Source organism: Paramisgurnus dabryanus, chromosome 9 (assembly GCF_030506205.2).
Source record: "Paramisgurnus dabryanus chromosome 9, PD_genome_1.1, whole genome shotgun sequence".
Taxonomy (NCBI): Eukaryota; Metazoa; Chordata; class Actinopteri; order Cypriniformes; family Cobitidae; genus Paramisgurnus; species Paramisgurnus dabryanus.
In genome coordinates this window covers 40,890,746-40,905,090 of record NC_133345.1, presented here as the reverse complement: position 1 = coordinate 40,905,090, position 14,345 = coordinate 40,890,746, and the positions used below count along the sequence as shown (strand labels likewise).

Genomic DNA, 14,345 nt, shown 5'->3' with positions numbered 1-14,345 from the left:
ATCAAGTCCTGAAAAATGCAATAGATCGAAAGGGACGCCATTGATGCGCCAGACTGCCGTCCAGAGTTTTACCTGTAGTGACCATCAAGGGACCTTGCTTGTGTCATTTGCATCATGCTCATTAGTTTTAGACTAGTTTCCTGTTACATAGGTGGAATTGTCTTGCTTTGTGTGTTAACCTAGCCATCTCCCACTCGGTCGGTCGATGTGCGTGCCCAGCCAAGCATTAGCATCAGGGCTCAAATTTACCGGATCATTAGAAATGAAAAGAAATCGCACTCAGACAATTATTTCACGCAGACACAGGAGAGCACTTTAGTGGCCTGTTTCAAGTCTCACTGCTCAGTTGTCCTCTAATGGAACATAGCATCAGTGAGCTTTGTTTCATTGTCACATCTTGTGAAGCTCTTTCACATAGTGTCTGGTTAAATTGAAGGACATCTTTGTTTTTAAAATTTAGTTTTTAAGGAATATACAGTAAATTCATGTATGTATGAAACCTGACTGCTGGGAAATTTCCCCACTAGAGGATATATAAATTCGTACTACCTGCAAATCCAAATAAAAAAAATAAAACCCCAAGCACTTGAGGAGGCAAGGCCTTTTCAGTCTAATGATTTTCAGTAATTGTTTGCTGGTAAATTAACATCATTCATTGGCTACCAGGTCAGGGAATGAGATCTTTTTAAATGCCAATGCTGAGGTTCATGCTCAGAGAGACAAATTATTTCCTAGTGAGAGATATACACTGTCAGACAAAATGGTCCCTGGCACTCACTGGGGCAGTACCCTTTAAAAGGTCCAAGTATGTACCATTAGGTAAAGACATGGTGGAATTTGCTTTGGGGGGGTTGGGGGGATCCCCCCTGATCTTTATATCTAAATGTATCCCTCCCATGATTAATGGTCATCAAACGGACTAAAATAAAGATAATTTAATATAAGTAAAAATGTTGCTATGCAATAGTGCAAGCAATAGGTAAATTAGGAATGGAGTATTACTGACAGCGTATTCCCTCTTGTGACAATAGGTGACAGCGTGTCAAGGTTGTGTCATGATCCTTTTTTTATCCATGCACAGATTTTCCAATTGTCGCCAAGCACCAAGTTTATTTCAGCATGAAAAAAAAATGAATGAAAATGATTCCAAGCAGCATACCATCGTATTTTAGAGGACCGTCCAACTAATATTACCATTGAGGATGAGACAGCAGAAGCTAATTTTACCGTCGTTAATTGAGGAAAACTACCAGGATCACATACACTCCAAAAATGCATGGGTGGGTAATTTTTAACCCATTATGGGTACATATTGGACAGAACACATGCTAGTTATTATTTTTATGTTATTAAGTTATGTTTACGTTATATGAAAGACCATATGAGGAATGATCCGTATGTCATGACCAAAACACGTTCACGTAGAGTCTCATAGCTCTCTGAGTCTTATGAGAACATCATACAATTATAAGCTGGAACTATTAAATGTTTGCTCGGAGGATTAGTACTTATTTGGATTTGATACATGTGGAATGGAGGGAACCGAGGGGAGTTTATTTTAGGACTCGTAGGACGACTTTGAGGTTAATTTGTCTTTCATTTGCCTGAATTGCTGGTAGGAGGTTTCATTCACATTAATATGGGTAGATGGCTTTAAAAGTGAAAGTAATTGAAAATAATTTGGGATCACTGAGATGTAAACAGGATATTACTCTCAATTGCTGTATGGAGTGAAAGTATAGAGGAGGTGTTGTTGATTTTTGACCTTGATGAATGCGTTGAGCGCTGTCAGTTCATTGAGAAAACGACTGTAGATACATCTTACAGTACTTCATTGTGTCCAACAGTAGAGCATGTGAATATTTTTCAACAGGCACAAGAAGATCATTAGTAGTGTGTGGTATGCTGCAGTAGTATGCTATTTCAAATGTACACTGACATTCATCATATTTTTTATGATTTGATGTATTATTGAATGTTTGAGACTAGTTTTGTAGACAAAAATGTATTCATACATATATATATGAATATATATGCTAATACTGTGTTTGACCCCCTCTCGCCCTTAATTCTACGTGGCATTGATTCAACAAGGTGCTGAAAGCATTCTTTAGAAATGTTGGCCCATATTGATAGGATAGCGTTTTGCAGTTGATGGAGATTTGTGGGATGCACATCCAGGGCATGAAGCTCCCGTTCCACCACATCCTAAAGATGCTCTATTGGGTTGAGATCTGGTGACTGTGGGGGCCATTTTAGTACAGTCAACTCATTGTCATGTTCAAGAAACCAATTTGAAACGATTCGAGCTTTGTGACATGGTGCATTATCCTGATGGAAGTAGCCATCAAAGGATGGGTACATGGTGGTCATAAAGGGATGGACATGGTCAGAAACAATGCTCAGGTAGGCCGTGGCATTTAAACGATGCCCAATTGGCACTAAGGGGCCTAAAGTGTGCCAAGAAAACATCCCCCACACCATTACATTAAGAATGTTTTTTTCAGTACTGTACAGGTTGGAAACCCCTGGCCAAATTTTATTAATCTGAGTGTAAGTCAAAGGTTTAAAGTATTGGAGTAAATATACTTCTGTACTGAGTATCAAACATATAAGCAACTTTTACTCTTTACTCACTACTACAATACTACATTTTTGACTGAATATATGAAATTTTTACTCCACTACAGTTGAACTGACACTTGCTGTTACTCGTTAAATTGTGTCTGGCACAAACCAAGGAACTAAGTGCTTTTAGAAAAAAAAATCGTCAAATTTAAAGAAACACATTGAGGTAAGAGTGTATTCGTTAATTTAATTTAAATTTAGCCAGATGAATCTATACAACCCAGTGTTTTACTTTACAACCAGTGTTGTGGAAAGTTACTTTTAAAAGTAATGCATTCCCCCAAAAAAGTTACGAATTGTGTTACTTCGTTACTTTTCATGTAAAGTAATGCTTACGTTACTTTTTAGTTACTTTTGCGTTACTTTTTCTTGTCTGAGCCTTTGATCTCTTTCAGGCCTTGCAGGTGTCTTTTATGACTGAAAAGTTCAGCATTCAGAAATTGCATATTTCATACCTGCAAACTAGTCGCTTTTCGGCGAAAATCGCCGTTTTGAATTGAAAAAGGTCATCCACGTGAATCATGTAGATCCGAAGAGTTTTTGTTTTTTTTTGGGGGGGGGGGGTCTAAACTTCCCATAAACGGGAGTTTCAAAAACCTACTGCGGTCTGTTTCACAAAAACAATAAAAGCTCTTTGGTCATCACGTGAGGTCATCACAGTGTGGTTAAGGTTAGGATAGCCGATTGGTCAATGGATGGGAGCTGAACAAATGGGGTTACGTGAAGGGCGGGTCTTTGCGTTGCCAGCAGCTTCTATTAAAAGGCCTTGGCTGCATCAGCTTTCCCGCGGATTAAACTTTTCACGCTACCGCTACTGACACTGACGTTTGTTTTGAGGTTAGTTTTGAGGCACTTTTGCTTGTCCGATTGCTGCAGGTTTTTGAAAATATAAGCCATTCTTGCTGCTCATAAAGGGTTTAAACATTGACATGCGCTCTTTTATATGTCAATGGCATTAATTAGGCATCGTTTAAAGGTGGAAATCTTACTGTTCAGATGCATACTAGTTCAAGATAATTTGCGATTTATAGATTTCACATCTGAAAGAAAGGGGTAACGTTAAGCGCGTTTTCTGTGCGTGCGTTTGTTCTGTGAATCACACGCAGAGGTGTAAAGTACTTAAGTAAATGTACTTTGTTACTGTACTTAAGGTTTTTTTTTGGCTACTTTGTACTTTGTACTGAGTATTAAAAATATAAGCAACTTTTACTCTCTACTCAATTACATTTTTGATTGTATTTGTACTCTTTACTCCACTACATTTGAAATGACACTTAACGTTACTCGCTACATTGTTTATTCGTCAAATAAAAACGAGACGAAAGTGTCAGAGGGTGAAGATGGATAGAATCTGTGGTCGCGAGGTACGCACAAACACACAACTGAGGGACTTCATCTGGCGCCACGCAGGGCAATCCTATGATATCAAAATACTGCGAGAGCGAATCAAATACATATGGAGAAGTCTGGTCTCGCGGTACTTTGATGTCAAACGCTGAATGGCTTGCGTTGAGCCACCGTAGCGGGACATCTGCGTGCTGCGTATGCCATAAACTGTAGAGAAAAGTTCGCGTCTGGTCTGAGAGAAGAGATAAAGCGCAAACATATGGATGCATATCACATTTGCTTCTGTCAAGGGACCCTTTGTTAAACATGTGATGCTGCAATCAAAACAAAAGTGATGAGCGATTGCAGGAGGGCCATCCCGCACCTCAAAGGCAAGCACAAATGTTTACTCTGATGCTACTTTATCAGCTAACCTGAGCTGGTTGATATAACTTACTTTATAAGCCAAAATAAACCAGCGATGTCCTGTACTGATTGCCTGAGTAACTTAAGTACATTATAAGATTGATAATAAGTGTACAATTTCACTGTCCTCACATTAAATCAAGTATGCTGTAATGTATTTACTGTAAAGAGGGATGCATGACTGAAGAAATGTAGTGCACTTAATGTGAGATAGTGGTGTTACGTCTACTACATGTGTTTTCAATTAATCTTTCAAATGAACAACTTCACGTTTTTAATATGCAAATTTCTGTTACTGTATATTAACTGTAACAACCTACTGGACTCTATACTGGAATTTTTGATATATTTAGATTATAACTTTTTTAGGATTGGCCTAAATGTAAGAATATTTGGTAACACTTTACAATAAGGTTGATTAGTTAACATTAGTTAATGTATTAACTAACTTGAACAAACCACGAGCAATACATTTGTTACAGTATTTATTCATCTTTGTTAATGTTACTTAATACAAATTTAAGCTTTAATTGTTTGTTCATGTTAGTTCAGAGTGCATTAACTAATGTTAACAAGATTTTAATAAAGTATTAGTAATTGTTGAAATTAACATTAACAAAGATTAATAAATGCTGTATTAATGCAGTTCATTATTAGTTCATGTTAACTAATGTAGCTAACTAATGTTAACTAATGAACCTTATTGTAAACTGTTACCATATTTATATAACAATAGTAAGGGGGGGGGGGTGCGGGCGCGTATACAATGTGTCACCTTTTTCAGCCCTTCTGAGTTTGCAGGTATGATATTTCATCACAAAAATGTTGAGCTCTGGCCTGCCATCTCAGTTTCTGACTCAAACTGTTCCCACACAGGCGTGTACGCATAGAGTGCATAATGTGACTATGTTTAGTTTAATTCAGTACATATTTTTTTTATCAAATTAATTAAACTAAAAAGTAACTTGAATTACTTTTTTAAAAAAGTAACTCAAATATTTATGTGTACATTTTAAAAAGTAATGCGTTACTTTACTCGTTACTTCAGAAAAGTAATATTATTACGTAATGCACGTTACTTGTAATGCGTTGCCCACAACAGTGTTGTCAATGTAATGTTGGCTACCATAACTTTGCTGATTGTCAGAGGTGGAAAGAGTAATAAAATATTGTACTTAAGTAAAAGTAAAGTTACTTTAATAAAATTTTACTTAAGTAAAAGTAAAAAGTAAATCATTTTAACTTTACTCAGAGTAAAAGTTACTTTTTTTTAAAGCGGGGAGAGGTGGAGGATTCTAGTATAGTTAAAAAAAGATAAGGAAATATAAATCTCAAACTAGTTGTTTTTAATTGTAGGAACATCTTTACAATTAAAATGCAATAACAAAAAGTAAATAAAATAAAAAGCTTTTTTAAACTAAGAAACATTAATGGAATTGTTTAATGATTTTTACATGCGAGTTATGCACTTTTAAAGCAAAAATAATATGAGGTCAGCAGCTGGTAAATACAATCACTATAGTAAGGTTGTAATTTATGTATTGCTGGTAACATACATTATTTTATTAAACTATAGTTTAAATGAGCACATAATGAGATGAGTGCCATGGCTATATAGTTTTGACACGTTTATTGTCTTCTATCTTCCCTGACCTGGGTACCTGATGTCTAAGACCTTTATTCTCTCTCTCTCTCTCTCTCTCTCTCTCTCTCTCTCTCTCTCTCTCTCTCTCTCCCTCTCTCTCTCTCTGCAATGTCTAATGAACTGCGCATTCTCGAGGACGTTCTGAAGTTGTGTTTGACTTGACGCTAAGCTGCTAGACCTCGGAAGATAATGCGCATGGTATTAAAAACGCGTCGTGCAAATGAGCGTAAAAAACCTGCGGGAATTCCGTATTCGAGCATGAATCCTACCTTTCATAGGAATTAAATACTCGCTTCGCGTCAGTGGAAAGTGGTTGCTTAAATATGGCCAGGGGTTTCTTTCATAAGATTTGAACTGAGGCGGGTCTGCATTAGCGCGTGCCTGTCTCGTCCGTCTCCATGGTTCTTTTTGCGCGTTCCCCCGCCCATCAATCATCCGTTGCGCGTCTTTTCACCTTGCTTTTATAAATATTTTTTACTCAGTAACGGATATGATTTCAAATGTAGCGAAGTACAATACTTTAAACAAAACATACTTAAGTAAAAGTAAAAGTACAGATTTTAAAAACTACTCAAAAAAGTAAAAGTACACAAAAAAAAAAAAACTACTCAATTAAAGTAACGTGAGTAAATGTAATTCGTTACTTTCCACCTCTGCTGATTGTTAGCAATACCAAAAGTTGCCAACATTACTGATATGGCAAAATGCATTGCGACATGTCATGATATTTGAACTTAATTAAATCTGTAGTATGTGTAGGAATGTAGTAACTAAAATCTAAAGATCTAGAGCAATTCAATGTTGAACATTGGGAATCTCTGCTAACAGATTATAAGTTGTGCATCAGGTGTATTTATCTGCGAGTTTATGCATTTATCATTGGATTCAATTGAATTTATGGCTTGGTTTTACAGACAAGCCTTAGCTAAAAACAGGACATAGCCTTAGTTCAATTAAGCTGTTCAATTAAATGTAACAAATTATTATATTATTAGTAGTAGTAGTAGTAGTATTTGTACTTTTACTCAAGCATGGTTTTCAAGTACTCTTTACACCACTGGTTTAAGTAAATTAACTTTATTCAGTCTGATTCTTAGTTAACGTCAGGATATAAATAGCAACTTTGGATTAAAGAGCAAATATTTTGGATAAAATTAACCAGTGAGTCAATGGCTGTGGGCAGGGCTTGTTCAGTGTGATGTCACATTAACAAGATAATCAAAACAGCATGTCTTTGGTTTAGTTGGGATTAAAAACAAAGGATTGGGTGGATTTTTTTCATTGTAGGGTTGTGTTGTTCACACAATTATGTCCAAACACCTTGTAAAAGTGGATTTTGCATAATATGGGCACTCTAAAATAAACATGTGCATCAGAAGCTTAAACATCATTGTGGTAAAAAGTGGTGGCCGGTGACTTCTCTTCCAAGGGGCGCACATTCACAATATGTGTTCAGAGTGTCATGTGTGTTGCTTGTCATGTCAAAATATGCGTTTGTTGCATCATGTGAACCATGTGCATCATGCATCAAGTCAAAATGTGTGTCTGCTGCACACGTGTCAAAAGGGTTAATGATAAAAGAGACACTTACTTAACACTAAACTCTGATTGCACATGATATTATCTGGCAAACGTGAGGGGCTTTTTGATCATAAACCCTTTCAAAGCGTCTGCAGCAGACATGTATTTTGACATGACGCATGATGCACATAAGTTTACATGATGCGCTAACTTATTTTGTCATGATGAGGCACACACATGACTGGATAAATACATGTTGTAACGACCTTCGCATCATGCGCCCCTGTGGTATAAAAGATAAATATTCATTGTTTCCTCAGGTGACCTTAACCTTTGTGTATGAAAAACTGACCAGGAATCTCTTTAAAGAGCAGCGATCCTTCAGTGATTAAATCTCAGAAGCACTGCACCTGTATTTACTAAGGAAAAGGAATCAATGGTCTGTGAAATTCATACGTTAATTATGTGGTGAATAATTTGGTCTCGGGGAAAATCATTTGGCAAAAGGATTTTTTTTTCTCTCTATTTTTTCTCTATTCTTTTATGCTGTAAGAAAGTCTGTGTGAATGATTCAGTCGACATAAGGGAAACAGCGTGAGCTCAGAGAAATACTTCAGTAACACATATCAGCTGGATTGATATGACACATCTCTCTGCATGTCTGTGTGGAGTTGACAGCAATGATTGATCATGAAACTAATAATTACCTTGACATTTTGAAATCATTATAGTACCAAAACAGAGATGAATTTATAAAAGAAAGAAATCGTTACTTGTCCTCGAAGAGTTGATATGATCATGTCACTGTGATACATAAAGTTTTCTCACCTATTATGGCATTTTTACAAGATGTAATATAAGTCTCAGCTCAAAATACCCTGCAGATCATTTATTATAGCATGTCCAAAGTGCCCACTTCCTTACCAACAGACAGTAAGCACTTTCAGTTAAAATAGATCTGATTAATACAGTCTGAGACAATAGTGTCTAGTGGACACAGTATAACTTGCTAAGGGTTGAGGACTGTTAGTGGGCGTGGCTTCATCAGTGTGACCTCACATTGATAAAAGAATAAAAATGGCATGTCTTATGGGACTGATTTAGTTTAAAATGGTGGATTTTTCTTTCATCGTGGGGTGGTTGTGTTTACACACTGCCAACTTGCATTATATCCTTGATATCTTTCATATTGACCGAGTAAGATCTTGTCAAAGATTTAAATCAATGTGAAATTAAACTTTGATGCTCTTCGTCATTAGATTATGAGACTTTAACCTGAATTTCAAAAATGTCTTGCATCACTATACAGGGCTGTTTACAAGACCTGGGCTTGTTAGGTAAAAAACGACATTAGTATGGAAGAGATGATGGTGATATATTATATACGCCTTTACAGTGTTGCACCTGGTTAGGTTACTGTGCTCATTTTAATGCAGTATGGCACAGTATATGAAAACAAACAAACAAACAAGCAAAAAGTTCCTCTGTACATATTTATAACATCTATATTCCCTGAACTCTGTCTGGTAGAGAGCACAGAATTAATACACATCACCTACACATCAGCTCACTATGAGCCTTTCCTCTGCTCCTGGAAGGGCACATTCAGACAGGGGTCCTTAGGGGCCACTGTGAGTTGTTCTTGCGGCTCATCTGCATGTTCTCCTTTTGGCCCCAACAGAAATCATTTACAGCTGGGTGTTCAACGAGCTCCCCTCGTTCGTGGCGGAGGACAGCCGGAGATTCATCTCGCAGGAGACGGGAAATCTGTACATCTCCAAGGTGCAGCCCTCAGACGTGGGCAGCTACGTGTGCCAAGTGAAAAACACTGTGACCAACGCCAGGGTCCTGAGCCCACCGACACCCCTGACTCTGAAAACAGATGGTGAGATATCTCGCACGCTTCACACTCGCACATACACGCACATCCTGCTCCCGAAATACAGTTCAGCTGCATGGTAGAACCGGGACGGATGCCAAGTGGTTCTCTAGTTAAACCGGATTGATGAATCAATACCGTGGCATGACTTTGCTATTATTCAATTAAATTGTCAGTGTTTGGCAGTGTCTTGGAATTTGAATGAGACTGTGTGTGACTTCTTTGAGTTGTATTTCTTATTTACAGACAATTTGTAAAGAGTTTTTGTTGTTTATTTTATAGAGTTAGATTTGAGGAGAACAGATGCAAAAGCCACTAAACGCCACCTGATATCAACCGAATGCTCTCGTCATGTATTATATGTTAATCGAATACCTTCATTTCGAATCTGCTTAATTAAAGGTGACATAGAATGATTGAACGGAGTATTTATCCTTGTTCTGTGATGTGACATGTAGACAATTTTTTTTTGGGGGGGGGTCTGTAATGCCTTAGAAGCTTCCTAAAAACCTCTCTCAGATAGCTCTATTAGGGTGGGGGATTTTAAACAAGTGGTTTTGCACCTATTTGGCTCCCACTACTGGCTTAACTTGCAATCTCATTACTGATTGGCTGACTTTGCTGCCACTCAAAAAATGTAGCCAATTATTTTAAAGTGGAGGGGCAGTGAGATGCCTGTGATGTCATAAGCATCAGTTTTTCAGATTGGGTTGTTTTCTGGCTGTCATTTCTAAAAGAGGAATTTCTATGAGACTGGGATGTTTAGCATGTCTAGCACTTTTTGTATATTTGTGAATGCAGGTAGACTACCATTATTCAACAAAGACAAGGTAAAAATGGTTTTTCATTCTCTGTCCCCTTAAGCCTCAGGCCATTCAGAAATACACGTTTTATTTGACCGAATCAGCTAAATGCCAGGTTGATTTTTCGGCAAAGTCCTCTAAGTGCACAAAAGATAAACTGAATGAACGATGACATGTAAAACTTGTGTCCCTTGTGAGTACTTGGACCTGAATACAACCTGAATGTGGCAGTAATGTGGTTTCAGTTTATTTTCATTTACATTCCGATTTGTATGATATGCAATGTTTCTAGTTGCATCTTTAGTGATTTTTTAAAGTTTTTTTGCCAAAAAAGCTTGCATGCACTCACATTTCACAGTCAAATTTGTTTAATACCAATGAAATCACTAAGGTGACATTTGTAAAAATTAGGCTTTTTAATTACTGACTAATAACATTTTCATTGCCATTAAAATGACATTACTCAGCCTAAGCATAAGGGGGCGTGCACACCAAGGTGTTTATGGCGTTTTCAACTGTTTTATTATAGTATTATAACAACCAAAGCGCTCAGCAGAAAAAAAGCTGGCAAGCGCCTATAGTAGCCGTCTGCCTGCTGTTTTCAGCTGCTTTTAAAGCTTAAAGTTTAAGCTTTGGTGTGCACCCCCAGCCCCTAAATTTTTCTGGAATGCATTATGTAAAAACTTTTGTGAAAATTAAAAATAAAAATGCTGGCAGGCAACTTTAAAAAAAGCTGGTTGCAAATGAGTTAAATAAACATATAAAAGCTGAAATGTATTTCAGTGTGATAAGTAACTTATTTGCATGAAATATTTATATGGATTTTAAATTAAATGTGCATGGCGGACTTTTAAAAACACAGTAGCGTGAAGGTCACATCTTCACGTCTTTTTCAAATCTCTGGATGATACAATAACATTTTATGAAAGATTTATTTTTCAAACTTTCTTAAATAAATGTAATCATACCCGATATCAGGTGCATGTAAGGGCTATAAATAGCATTGCAAATCGAGAATAGAAAGCTAAATGTGCACGCATCAACATTAAAATAATTTCTCCTGCTGAAAACACCAGTGAATAAATGAAGTTGATTATTTTTTTGACTGTATGTGGGAAGATTTAATCTTCGAATTGTATAACTTTTTTTAACAAAGTTTCGAATACTCTCCTCGTCTGCCTTCCTCATCAAACATTCCCGCCCCCAACTGACATCACTGCCATTCAAGCCTTTCCAAGTAACATATGGCAATTGCATTTTGAACTTTAGTGGCACAACATAAAGTAAGTCGAACATAAAGTTATTGCATCACTTATTTCGTACTCTCTGGTTGTATTTTAGGTAACTGCGGTGCTAAAAAAGATTATTAAACTGCTTTATCATTCCCTTTCCTACACTTCTGTCTGCAATAAATCCATTGATACAATGAGTGTAGATACATTACAGCTGGTCTTTTGAGATTCGCAGGGTATTTTTAAAGCTCTGTATTGCCATCCATGACAACATCTGAAGAGGATACAAATTATGTGTGTTTCTCCAAATCTGGCTTAAAGGAAGATGTGCCCCTTTTCACTCACAGTATTGGCACTGAGGTCAGTTGTCCACATTAGTATTTTTTACACCATGTGAAGCCCATTTAATGAGGCTTATATGTGAGGTTTATGTGTCTCACTCTTCCTCGCTTTCTCTCCTCCAATCTCCGGTTGAGCGAGGGGCCCTTAGGGCCAAACCGAAAGTGTCATGAATTCCAAGCATCCGCATTAAAAAGAGAGCATGAGGTGCTTTATCATTTGCTTTAGAGCACTTTTTCACAGACAATGCGTTCTGGTGAAACGGCCATTGGGGAAATCATTTCCCAGCATAAAATTAACCGAATCAATGGTGCTCTTCCAGAATGGGCCGTAGCTTCTTTTATTGCCCGCTCCCGTGGGCCGACAGGGGAGCCAAACACCCGCCTGTCACTTCAGGCGTTTTTACGTACTTCAGAGACACGCATGCATCACCGGTACAAGTCGACGTCAGTCCCCGCGGTACACGGTGCCGTAACATCCCGGCAACGGTGCCCTGAAAGCTTGTTTTTGCCTACGTAGCCTAATGTAGCACGTCCTTTATCAGGACACTGCGTCCCCCTCAGGCATTTGCATAACCTTGTTGTGAGAAACGGCCCTTGGAGACATACACAAATCTAAATGAATTAGCATACTAAATTGGATTCGCGCCTCTTGTTAGCAGTGATATCGAATGCAAGTTGCATCATGTTCTCTAGCTGGGTACGGTTATTACAGACCACTTAAAATATAAAGAAAGAACAGACAAAGGCAGTTAAAGGCTAAGACAGACAAAAGAGGGGTATCTATGTGCCACAGGTGCTTGAAGGGACGATATGCAAAATCAGAGTGGGTTCATCGAGAGGTTAGTCACCCATAGCCGAGTGTATTTGGTTCCTTCGTTTTTTTGGCATTCATATGGGAAGCCTCACACAATGACCCCCAGCCAAGCTTAAAAAGCAAAGCTTTGGAACCTCACCGAAAAAGGACCCACGATTTGCTTTCTCCGGTGAGATGCCGTGATAATTAACTGCACGAGAGGCTCCGTGCTGGAATTCGCAGGTGAAATGCTTCACCTGTGTCCTTCCCTCGGCTAAGACACTCTTAATCAAAGCTGCCCAAACGCATCTGCGCTCGGCTGCACCTCCAGGGTAAGTCATGCATCTTCTCCGTCCGCTCTCTCGGCGAAAACGCAAAGGCAGCGGCGGCCCTCTGTTCCTAAGTGATAAATCGCACCTTAACCCTGATGGAACAATAACTCTTACAGACTTATCAACCAAGTTGGTGCGTTCGCAAAACACTCTGGATTACCTGACCTTCCTGCTTGGCCTCAGAGCTTGAAGGGGCAGTGACCATGTGAAGGGTCAAACAATCGTGTAGGCCTTCATCATTTGTCATTCATTCATAGGCGACCAAATTCGAATTCTCCTTGAATTCGTCCTTGAATTACTGTAGGAAAGCAAAGGTGCAGTGGCTTCGATTTGTGTTAAAAACATTTCAAATGTCAACGGGGTCAGGAATATGCATATTGATGTATGTACCGTTATTAGTTTCTAATTCAGGAGTCATTAAATGATAAATGAGTGCGCATCTGTGCTCTTTGAAAACCTCACTCCCCTTTTTGTAATGTGCATTAAATTTTACTCTCACCCACCCCGAAAGATTCACAGTTTGTCATGAGGAGTGGTAGAGTCATTTTATTGACTACTCATCGCTCTCCAACATATTAAATGCTATGATGCTTAAGAATATTTGTGTACATCTTCTATTGATTTATGGCATCAGTAATGATTCAAAAGATGGATGAGCACATTAACACCAAGACACAGTAAAGTATGTCAGAGTACTCTCATTGGCCTTCAAAATGGGTGTGCATGTGCCATTACCTGATTAGCATAAAAACAACACAGTTTCCTCTTATAATGCGTACACACCAAACACTAAAGGGGCTCGCACACCGGACGGGAAGTGCAGCGCCGCGTTGCGTTGCGTTTAGGACAACTCGGAGGTATCATAAGTGTACCGGAAGTGCACATTAAACAGCGCAAGCTTAGTCAGATAGCGTCTACTTCAAAATGCAAAATATATGTTAGCAGCCAATTTTAATCATTAATGATTTGGGACAAATATAAAGTAATTTAATGTTAAACTATGTGAGTGGCGCGACAGGGATTTGAGCAACTTCCTGAGTTGTAGCTGGGCACCGCGGATAGGCACCACCTGTCGGCGCCGGTGTGCATATACTCATAGAAAACAATGTGTTTAATTTTCTTAGAACAGCGCGGCGCTGAGCTGCGCATCCGGTGTGCGAACCCCTTAAGAATCGCGTTTCTCGGTCTAGATTACTTGTGGGATAACCATGTGTCATACGAATTTTGTGCTGGAGTTAAATATTTGTAACTTGTGCAAAGACGCATTTGAGGCGAATAGCGCATTTTTGTGGCAATCGCACCACCAAATTTGCGTGAGTTTTAAGTCTATTTGTGTCTTTGCATTGACTTTGTATGTAATCTACTCGTGCAAATTACTGAATTCGTGTTTGGTGTGTACGCCCCATTAGTTACCCTTAA

At 38.3% G+C, this 14,345-nt stretch overlaps 1 protein-coding gene across 2 annotated transcripts in view; it reads left to right on the top strand.

Annotated features, from left to right (window-relative positions):
* Nucleotides 1–14,345, top strand: part of cntn5 (contactin 5) — a 286,113-nt gene that overhangs the window by 187,073 nt on the left and 84,695 nt on the right. For both annotated transcript variants that reach the window (XM_073815840.1, XM_073815839.1), the window contains exon 7: nt 9,228–9,431. In XM_073815840.1, coding sequence (XP_073671941.1) covers nt 9,228–9,431 — 204 coding nt within the window. The remainder of the gene's footprint in view (nt 1–9,227; nt 9,432–14,345) is intronic.